Consider the following 10,661-nt stretch of genomic DNA (forward strand, 5'->3'; position numbering starts at 1 on the left):
AGAAAAAAGTCTCCATTGTGACGTATCAACGGGGGAAAGAAGAAGAAGAAAATACTAGCTTTCCAGAAAGACACACTTTATGTAAACACACAAAAAAAGACCTTACTGGAAATGACCACGCAACTCCTCGTCCGTCGAAGTTCGCCGTCATGATTACAAAACGATAACGGCAATAATAATGGTAAGAATTGAAAACGCACTGCAATACATATTTGTAATCACTGTTTACCACCGTGTCAACAAGACGTGAGAGAGAAACAGGAAAATAACAATAACAATCACATTAATAACATTAATAACAATAATACATTGCCAGTGTGAGGGAAAAGGAAGGAGGAATAACAGGAGGCATATGCACATGCAAGTAAAAAGAAACATGAAGCCGAAACAACAAATAACACAAAGATAATAGACACCCGATTGCCTTCTACAAAAAAAAAATGCGGCTAGGACCTCCCCCCGATGGAACCAGCCGACAAGTGTGCACATGTGTTCACGCCCCGGAAAAGAATATATTAAGATCACAAAAAAAATACATGAACAGAATCGAGGAGAAACAGGTGGAGAACGTTAGATGCCGAAAAGGCCCTACTTTTCGGGATGTCAGAGAAAACTGCCCCTAACGGCACTAATCAACCCTACCGCAACATCCGCCGCCACAGCACGTCGACTTCTCCCTCCTCTCCATCTCCAGTCGGTGCTCCTCTTCCTGCCGCTGCTCCGCTTCCTCGCTGATGCGCATGAAGACCTGCTCGATCGACGTCTGCGACACGTTGTAGTCCCGAATCCGCAGTGCGTCCTTCCGCTCCTCCAGCGACGTGAACACGCTCGACAGTTTCACCGTGTTTGGCAGCTCGAAGGTGAAGCGGCCAGCCCGCACCTCCGACAGCTCACTCGTCGGGAACGCCTCCGCAAAGTACTGCTTGATCCCCGCCATCACAGCAGGCTCCTCCTCCTTCACCACAACCGTTACCTCAAACCCGGTCCCATACTTCTGCTTCAGGTGCGTCTTGTCACCGATGCAGCGCAACGCGCCGTCCACCATGATGGCGACGCGGTGGGCCAGCGCCTCCACCTCCTCCAGGTGGTGCGTCGTCAGCACAACGGAGCAGTTGTCCGCGACCGTCTCGATCGCGTTCCACAGCCCGCGCCGCGCCACCGGGTCCATGCCGGCCGACGGCTCGTCAAAGAACACGACGCGCGGCCCGCCCATCAGCGACACGGCAACGGACAGCTTGCGCCGGTTGCCGCCGCTCAATGCATGCGACTTCGTCTTGCGATACTCCGTCAGCCCGCACAACTTCAACAGCCCGGCCACCACCACATCGCGTGTGCGAGACGAGATCCCACGCACGCCGGCGTACAGGTACAGATGCTCCTCCACCGTCAGCAGATCCAGGCACGCGTCAAACTGTGGGCAGTACCCGATGCACCGGAGCGCCTCCACGCTGTCCGTTACGATGTCGTTGCCGCAAATGTACGCCCGCCCGCCCGTCGGGTAGAACTCCTGGCACAAGATGGATATCGTCGTCGTCTTGCCCGCGCCGTTCGTGCCGAGAAAGCCGAAGACCTCGCCGGGCCGCACGCCGAAGGTCACGTTGCGCACCGCCGCCTTCCCGTTCGAGTACACCTTTCGCAGCGCCTCCACGCGGACCAGGTCCGCCTCCCGCTCCGGGTTTTCGAAGATGTCGTGGCGCTCCGCGATCACGTCCTCGTCCTCGTCGGAGATCTCCTCCGGCGCCGCGTCGGGGTTGTGGAGCAGCCGCTGGCTGCGCTGCCGCCGGCCAGGGTGGTCGATGAAGAGCGTCACGAACAGGAAGAAGGGGATCTCCAGCGCCATGTACATGCAGACCCACCCCACCACGTCCATGTCCCACGCGCTTGCCGAAAGGCCGTACGCACGCTTCACCTTGAGCGATGCGAGGTTGCTGATGCCCTCGCCGACGCAGTAGGACGGCACCACGCGGAAGATCCATCGCAGCACTTTGGCGACCTTTTCCGTCTTGGTCATCATCATTAATGCGGACACGGCCAGCACGAGCAAGAAGCCGACGATGAAGTTCGCCAGCATCACGACGTTCTGCGCGGTGGAGTGGTTGTGAAAGAGAAAGCTCACCGCGTAGGCCATCAAGATGCCGGAGACGCCGTACATGAGAAAAATAATGAACGTTGCGCCGATGTTCTGCGCGCCGATGTACTCCGTGCGGTGGAAGATGCCGAACACCGCGATCACGAGAAGTATCGTGATGATGTAGCAGCACAGGTCGAATAGGAAGTTGGAGAACCAGTATACGTAGAAGCTGAGCCCAGACACGTTTTGCAGGTGGCGCGCCTTGCACTCGCGCTCCTTCACGATCCACCCCACAAACGTCGACGGGATGAAGGTGAAAGGGATCATGATGATTATCGCGATCATCATGGCGTAGATAGAGGACTGTACCGCCTCATCTTGCGCCGACTTCGGCAACCCCGCGACCACGGTGCGCATCTCCACCGCACTCGACCCCGTCAGTTGCCGCACGTACCCAGCAAACACATTCGCCGTCTCAATCGCCAGCTCGTGGTTCGCCGTCGTGTTGTAGAAGACACGGTGGTACATGTCCGCGGCTGTCGCGGCGCACACCACGCCGCCGTAGCGCTCGTTCGTGTGCGCGTCGTACGTCTCGCGCAGCTTAGAAGAGAACGTCGCGCCGTTGTAGGTGCCGCTCCAAAGGTCCAGATTCACATTCGAGGAGAAGGGCGTCGTCGTGTCCAGCACACCAACGCAGTTCGCCAGCGGCACGTCCACCGTCGCGCCGTACACGTTGCTCGTCAGCGACATGTCGGGAAACTCAAAGAGCTTCACAAGCGTCAGCAGCATCGCCAGCAGCACGCACGCCACCGGGCACACGATCTGGAAGAACTGCGTGCGGCGGTCGCGCAGCGCATTCCAAAACCGCTTCACCATCATCGCACGGAACTGCAGCCACCACCGCACCATCGACTTCGTCTCCAACTCCACATTCCACACAGCGCTCGTCGCGGCGGCCTTCTCCTCCTCTTCTATGACTTCTTCCTGTGAACTTTCGTCCGCGGCGTGTCCTTCAGCGATCTTGAGAAACACCTCCTCCAGCGTCGTCGCGGACAGAGAGTACGCGTTGATGCCAAGGCGGGGGATGCCGTTTTCTACCGCCGCCAGCAAGTCTGGGAACGTCGACTTCGACGCCATCGGCAGCCGATAGGCAAACTCGCCCGCGCCGCTCCCCACCGTCTCCGCGTCCGCCACGAACCTCCGCACCAAACGATCCACCACGTTGCGGCGGGTGTGTGGTGCCACCGACATGGTCAGCACGAACCCGACGCCGAGCTGCGACTTCAGAAACACATTTGAGCCTGCGCACTGCAGGCGGCCGTTGCTCATGATCGCCACCGTGTCGCCCAGCAGGTCTGCCTCGTCCATGAAGTGGGTCGTCAGCAGGATGGTGTGGTACTTCGCCATCTCCTTCAGCAGGCCCCATGTGTGCCGCCGCGCACCGACGTCCATGCCGGCCGTTGGCTCATCGAGGAACACAAGCCGGCTGCCGCCCACAAACGCGACTCCCACCGACAGTTTGCGCTTCTGTCCGCCCGAGAGTGCCTTCGACGTGTAGAATTCCTTGTCCTTCAGATCCACAGCCGCCAGCAGGCGCTGGATCGCGTCCTCCTTTTCCTCACCGCGCAGACCCTTGATGGCCGCGTAGTAGTCCAGGTGCTCCCGTACCGTCAGCGTCGGCCACAGGATGTTGTGTTGCGGGCACAGCCCGATCTCCTGCCGCGCCTTGCTCAGCTCATGCCGCACTGACCACCCGTATACGAAGCAGTCGCCGCCGTCCGGCTCCAGCATACCGGTCATCAAATTCATCGTCGTGGACTTGCCTGCGCCGTTGTGGCCCAGCAGAACGGAGATCTGCCCCTCCTTCAGCGACCAATATAAGTTGTTCACCGCAAGAAACGTCTTGCCGCCGCGCTTGAACTTTTTGTGCAGCCCGCGGATCTGCACGGCGGCGTGCGCCTCCTCGGCGGAGTTCGTCTCCTCAAAGACGCCATCCTCGGCACGCCCGTCCGGCAGGTCGCCCGCGTCGTCGTCGTCGTCGTCCGCGCCATTCCGGCGGCAGCACCACTTGATCGGGTCGATGACGAAGAAGAGCGGGTTCTTCGTCGTGCCCCACTCCTTCGGGATGACGCAGTCGAAGTAGGCCATGATCAACAGGTACAGCAAGATGTCCAGCACGAGGAAGACATACACCAGGATTAGCTTTGGGTCGTCGCGGAAGTAGGTCAGCGCCTTCGCGTCGGTGCCGCCCGCTACCTCGTGATCGAAAACGATGGCGAAGCCGACCGACAGCGCGCTCGGGCTCAGGATCATGATGCCGGTCTTCGCGGCACCCGACGCGCTCTGCATGGCGAAGAGCGGGATTGCCATCACGAAGTAGATCAGCGGCGCCAGCAGCGCGGCCAGACGCGCCTTGCTGAAGACGGCCGCAATCGCGCCGGACAGCGTGATGGTCGACCACGAGAAGAACAAAAACATGAAGAATATGTACCCAGCGCTGGTGTGTGGCAGGTAGGTGAGGCGCAGAAGCACCGTAATGATCACGGAGGACAGCAAGTACCACACGCCGTACACGATCATCCACGCAAGGTACATCGTCGTCTCCGACAGTCCCATGATCAGCATCGCCTCGCGGATGCGCAACTCCTTCTCTAGCACAATTCGCTTTGTCTGCTGCGACACAGGGTACAGAAACCCCAGCACCAGGATCAGCGGCGCCAGCTGGGGGCCGTAGGTCAGGAAGGAATACGTCTCGTACGCCGGCGTCGGCATCGCCGTGTAACTGAGCCTCTTCGCGGCTGTGCCGCCCAGCACCGTCGTGATGTAGTGGTCGTACACGAACGTCTGCAGAGTGGTGTAGCCGGAGAACAGGTACGGCGTGTTTGTGTTCGTATCGAGGCCGCCGAGATACATCGACACCAGCTTCGTCGTCGTCTTGGGCAGCGCCGACTGGTTCACCATGATCGTCACGTCGAACTTTGCCGCAGTGAAGCTGTTCACCGCGACAATGGCCCACGTCGGCGGGTCCTTGCTCGACAGCTTCTGCACATACGTCGTCGCCGCGTCCACCGTGGCGTAGATCCCGCCGTACACATTCGGGAACAGCACCGAGCTCGCGTTCATCTTCGCCACCAGCGCCCGCACGTCTGCCGTGTCCGGTGCGAAGTACACCTTGCCGCCGTAGAAAAATGGGGTAGAGACGGAGACAGAATCGTCCATCGCGACCCACTGCAGCGCAATCAGCGTGTCCAGTGGGAGCACCACCGACGTAGATTGGCGCGTCGAGTTCACTATAACCGCAGCGGCTTGGAGCAACGCGGAGTAGTAGCATAGTCCCTCAGGGATGCCTCGGCCGCTGGGGCAGTGAATCGATGAATTCATCGCCGCAGCCCCCGCAGCGGAGCAGTTCGCCACGCCGACGATGGTGTTCGTCACATTCGTGCTCGCGCACACGGCCGTCGGCGCATAGGCAAAAAGGCGCTGCAAAGAACTAGGCGTCGAGTCGGAGAAGTAGATGCCCTCTGCGCCTTTCGAGGTGCCAAAGATGGCCCACAGCGCCACCGAGCCGATGACGAAGATGATCGGGATGAGCAGCTCGCACGCCGTGGAGCACCACTCGCGCTTCATCAGGATCAGCACACGCAGAATCGTGTGGCCCAGCTGTTGCAGAAAGACTCCCTGCTTCGGTCGAGCAAGGCTTGAGGTGGTGGACGAAAGATCCGGCGAGGACAGCTCCCCTGCATCGTCGTGCACCAGAGCGCGGTATCGTGGTCGGTTGCAGACGTCGTACGGATTGCGGGCGAGTTCGGCGCTGATGGGGGAGTCGCCGTGCTTGTCTACTGAGTTCTCGCCGCGGTCGGGTGGGGTTGGGAGAAGGGCTCGCCCTCCACTCGTCCACATGCCAGTAGAGTTGGCCGTCACCATCACGCCGGGGCTCGTCCGCATCTCCAGGTCTCCTCCGTGTAACGCATGGAGGTCCCACGACTCCGTCGATGTCTGCTCATTGGAAATTGCCTCATAAGAACGTTGGTGACACTCCGTGCGGCGTCGCTCGTGCGGCTCCGCTTCCAACGCAAACGAGGCGAAACTAGCGTTTGGTGATCGCATTGGTGCTGCACGTGCGCGAACTCTGCTATCGCGCGCACGGGGAGGATGCGGTTGGGAAGGACGTACGCCGGCAAAGGAGTGACGAAGAACAGCAGTCGAGCTGCATACAGTTCGCAGCACTCCTCCTCTTCTTCAAGGAGAAGTATCACCACGGGAAAAGAGAAGTAAAGAGATGCACGTCAAGACTCTTGAAGATATTGAGCCAAGTGTCGTTTTTGAAGCGTCCACTGCGAAACACAACTCCGTCCCTTATGGTGGGCAATGAATGCGGAAGGAAGGAAAGAAAAGGCAAACACCAAAGAGCAGCAGCGGCAACAACTCGCAAAAAAAAAAAATTGAGCGGCTCGGCAACAATGCTAAGAAAAGAATTTGCTTTAAGAAGTGCCACGCGCCGACTCCGCAAACACATAACAGCAGAGAAACACAAAACAAAGAAGAGACGAAACGCGAAGCGGAACGAAATGAATGAAGAAAACAAACGGTGCTGGGAAGAACAACAGATAGGAGAAGAAGAAAGAGTTTACGCAGGGGGATGTGCTTACTCGTCATTATGAATAGGGGGAAACAGAAGTGAGAGGAGGAAGGCGCAGGAGGGGGAGGGAGAGTATAACCACGCAGCAAGAGTCGAACTCGGGTCACAGAAGGGATTGCAAATGCGTACGCGAATGGACATCAACGGACACCAGGCGTCGGATGTTGTGCCTTCAACCGCGAAGACGACAACACGAATTTGGGGCCACCTTTCATCCCGGTGCTTCCATGGAGCAGGCGCCACTTCTTTTGGGGGGCAGAGGAAATAACAGGCCTCGAGTAAGCGTAGATGTGAAAAACACTTCTTTATCGCAACTAACTTTGTGATTGGGAGGAGGGGGACAACACGAGCAACCATGAGTACTCCACAGGCCAAGCAAAAAGGCTTTCCACTTGCCTCTAGCTTTCTATAACATGAATACACAACGTGTCGCTCCACTCTGCGTGTCACAGACGTTGACATATAAACGGGTTTGTTGATGATGCTGGTTTGTGCGTGTGTGTGAGAGAGCTCATTGTCAACGCACGTTGACAGTCGCACTGCAGCTAGCAGTCATGCTTCTCAAAGAGCTATGCACCACGGCAACGGCCTACAAGCATCGCTGAACCACACACACACACACACACACACACACACACATACACCTACACACCATCTGAATGGAGTGGAGGTGAGGGAAAATATGGCACAAGAAGGAAGGCTCAGCGCACTCGCTGCATCACAAGCACAGCAGATGGAACGTCTACCCGGTCATACACCCAGCCTTGCAGCTGCTCTGTGCGCGCGCGTCGCTCCTCGTCCGCCGTCACGCCAGCTACCGCGTGCGGGAGGAGACTGGCAACCGCTGAAGACGTCTCCCGGGCAGAAGAAGCGGAAGATGAAGAGGCGGCAACGGCAGACGGCACCTCTGATGTCTGTGTCAACGGCCCTGCCGCTTCAGACGCGAGGTGCACCACAGCCCGATTGGTGACGGCGGTGCCATCGCCGCTGACCTCACACCACTGACCTTCAAAGACCATTTCGCTCGCCGCGCCGCGATTGAGCACCGCAATTGGGGTGTCCGTGTCGAGGGTGTGGGTCAGAAACTGGAGGGCCTCCGGTGCAAACTTCGCCTCACCACGGGTGCGAGTCTCAGGTGCGGCCAGCGCTGTGGAACTGCTTGCCGGCTTTCCGAGATCATCGCCCGCCATCTCGCATAGGTGGACATTCCGAAAGAAGTCAAAGCAAGGAAATCGCAAGAGAATCGTCTGGTACTCGTGCACCTCTTCGATTTCTTCCACCACAGAAGCGTGATCGGGTAGGCCGTGCTCGTTCCCGTTTACCCTGCGCCGCTTGCATCCCGGCGGAGACGAACTCACGCCCGCGAGCGTGAGATCGTGTGTCAGCTCCGCCGCATCGTGTTCTCGTTTCATTCTCTTCTTCTTCTTTTCGTTTAGTTGAACGTACCTGTTGTGGGTAAAATAGAGCGGGCCGACGGAGGAAAAGAAAGAAAAAAGAGGGACAGAAAAACGCAATAGACTCGCGTACAGGCGTTTTCGTTTACCATTCCATTTTACTTACACCGCACGCACTGGAAATAGCTGCACCGCCCAACCCTTTTTCGTGGGCGGTGTTGAAGGCCGCTGTGTCGATTATTATCACGGTTTTCGCGGTGGCTGCGCAACGTGTACGGCTTCAGCGGCTTCCGTGGCGACAGGCTTGGGCTTCGTCCCTCCACGAAAGTGGGTTGCCGTGTCCAGTTTACTTGTTGAAGTGCTGATCGGTTGTGGAAAGTGAATACGAGTGTGTGAAGGATGAAGCTGGCACCCAAAGGAAGAGAGCCAGCGAATACAGCAGAATCCGCTGTCATAATGTTCGTCTGCCATTGAAAAGGGCGGAAACAAAACCCAAGAAAACCCATTATAATTGAAGGGCACTTTAAACACGGTGGAGTGTTTCATCTACCCGCTTCCTCGTTGTCCTTCTTCGTCGCTCTCACTTGCTTACAAGCCAAAGAGCGCGTGGCAGTTCTCATACACGGCGGCGACAACCTTTTCCTTGTCCACCTCTGCCCTCTCGCTCTCAGCGATTTCAGGCGACACCCGTCGGCTGCCCACGTACGCCTCCAGCACCTGCACGAGGTGGCACGGCTCGTTACGGCGCTCCAGGCAGGCACCCAACTCAAACGGCTTCTTGCGCTTGATGGTGCGAAGCGTCGTCGTCACGAACGATGCACCGTAGTCCTTCGGTCGCACATCGCACCAGGGCGCGTCCGTTTCGAGCAGGAGGCGGTGCAGCGGAATGGCAGCGACTTGGTCCGCGACAGCCTTGTCGCGAAACGCGCTGCCGTTCACACTCAGGTAGAGGCCCATGGAGAGCAGTGTGTCCTGCTCCTCGCGGCTGCCGTTGAAGCTGTGCACCACACCACGCAACGAAGAAGAAAAGGAAGGAGAAGAAGCGGCGTCCCGCTGGCACCTGGGCCACGTGGACTGCAGCTGCTGCACAAATGCCATGCCGCACTCGCGTGAGTGGAAGAGAAAGGGGAGGTTCAGCGGAGCAAAGGCGACGAGCTGACGCTCAAAGTATTTCGCCTGCACCTCACGGGGGCAGCACATCAACTCCGCGTAGTCGAGGCCGATTTCGCCCACGGCCACCACCACGTCCCTATTCTTCTCGATCAAATCGACCAAGTAGGCCAGGCGCTCCGCGGCGTGTTGTTCTTCAACCTCGGCCGTGCAGGCATCTGGGCGTGTGTAATGCGCGTCCACCACCGAGGTGTCGTCCTGCACGACCCGCTCCACCGCTGCGTGGTCGAGGGGGCGGAGAAACTCTCCTGAATGGGCAGGGTGCACGCCAACGGTGCAGAGCAGACGCCGATCTGGGTATCGTCGGCACAATGCGATGGCCTTTGCACTCTGCGCCAGGTTCGTGCCAGTGATGATGATTTGTTGGACGTTGTGCTCCTGCGCGCGGGCGAGCATGTGGTCGAAGTCGTCCGCGTGGATTCGATTGCCTTTCCAGTCTACCCCGCGAAAGACGCAATCGGTGAGGTTGGCGGCGACGTCCACCAAGTACGGCGGCGTGCGAAGGGGGAGTGCGGCGGACATAGTTGCCTTTCCCATCATGTATGTATAAATGTGAAGTTCTTGCTCTGATTCCCTCGTGTCGTACAACACCTAGAGGGGAAAGAAAAAAAAGGAAACGAATGGCGTGCAGATTTGTCTGAATCGTCAGTTGTGTGCTGCCCTCGCGGCGACTTCAACGACGACGATCATCAACGGTGGCTCTACGACTCGCACCTGCTGGACACCACACACGTGAAGGAAGAAGAAAGAAAGACATAGTGAACACGTGGTAGTACGCAAGAGCATCGAGCACCACTAAGATAGATGACGTTTTTTTTTCTTTTCTTTTTTTAAATAGGTTACAGTTGTTGACGCCGGCGCGTGTGGTGATCAAAGGCCTATGCCATGAAAATCGCACCAACAAAATCTCGACAAGAGTGCAGCGCATATTGAGCGTCAACACACACACAACACCCATGAGGAAACGTATATATATATATGCTTGTTACGGAGACAAGCCGTGGGCACATACTTCGAGCACTGACATCAGCACGCCTGTTTAGTATTTCCGAGTTGTCCACGTTCCTCGTTCGGGGTTTTTGCGGGTCTGCACTCAAGCTCGGCAACTCGTTGCATCACTCTCTACCCTTTCGTGTGTCTCCAACAAAAGCGGCTCAGCAGCACGGCAACAGGGCCGCCCACACGCATACTCGCACCTTGATAAATAACGCAGAGAATGCCATGACAATGCGGAAGATGCTGCAAAACTTCCGCGATACAGCATTGAGAGTTCAACGCGTGGACGGAGAAAAAAAAAGAGAAAAGCCGTGTTTTTCACGCGTTGATGCGCCACACACACACACACACACACACACAAGAAGACAAACAAAGAAGAAGAAAACAAGCA

The 10,661-nt window shown here is 57.5% G+C and overlaps 3 protein-coding genes across 3 annotated transcripts; all 3 read right to left on the minus strand.

The window, feature by feature from the left end:
• Nucleotides 1-628: 628 nt before the first annotated feature.
• Nucleotides 629-6,720, minus strand: ABB37_04316 (putative ABC transporter; the record flags this gene model as incomplete). Its single annotated transcript, XM_015801954.1, has 1 exon — nt 629-6,720. Exon 1 carries the CDS (start codon nt 6,176-6,178, stop codon nt 629-631), a length of 5,550 nt encoding a protein of 1,849 aa, XP_015659355.1. The 5' UTR covers nt 6,179-6,720.
• Nucleotides 6,721-7,411: 691 nt separating this feature from the next.
• On the minus strand, nt 7,412-8,157 carry ABB37_04317 (hypothetical protein; the record flags this gene model as incomplete). The annotated part of the gene is made up of 1 exon (XM_015801955.1): nt 7,412-8,157. The coding sequence occupies exon 1, from the start codon at nt 8,120-8,122 to the stop codon at nt 7,412-7,414; it is 711 nt and encodes a 236-aa protein (XP_015659356.1). The 5' UTR covers nt 8,123-8,157.
• A 535-nt stretch (nt 8,158-8,692) lies between these two features.
• Nucleotides 8,693-9,866, minus strand: ABB37_04318 (hypothetical protein; the record flags this gene model as incomplete). Its single annotated transcript, XM_015801956.1, has 1 exon — nt 8,693-9,866. Exon 1 carries the CDS (start codon nt 9,812-9,814, stop codon nt 8,693-8,695), a length of 1,122 nt encoding a protein of 373 aa, XP_015659357.1. The 5' UTR covers nt 9,815-9,866.
• Between the last annotated feature and the right edge of the window lie 795 nt (nt 9,867-10,661).

Source organism: Leptomonas pyrrhocoris (assembly GCF_001293395.1).
Source record: "Leptomonas pyrrhocoris isolate H10 chromosome Unknown, whole genome shotgun sequence".
Taxonomy (NCBI): Eukaryota; Euglenozoa; class Kinetoplastea; order Trypanosomatida; family Trypanosomatidae; genus Leptomonas; species Leptomonas pyrrhocoris.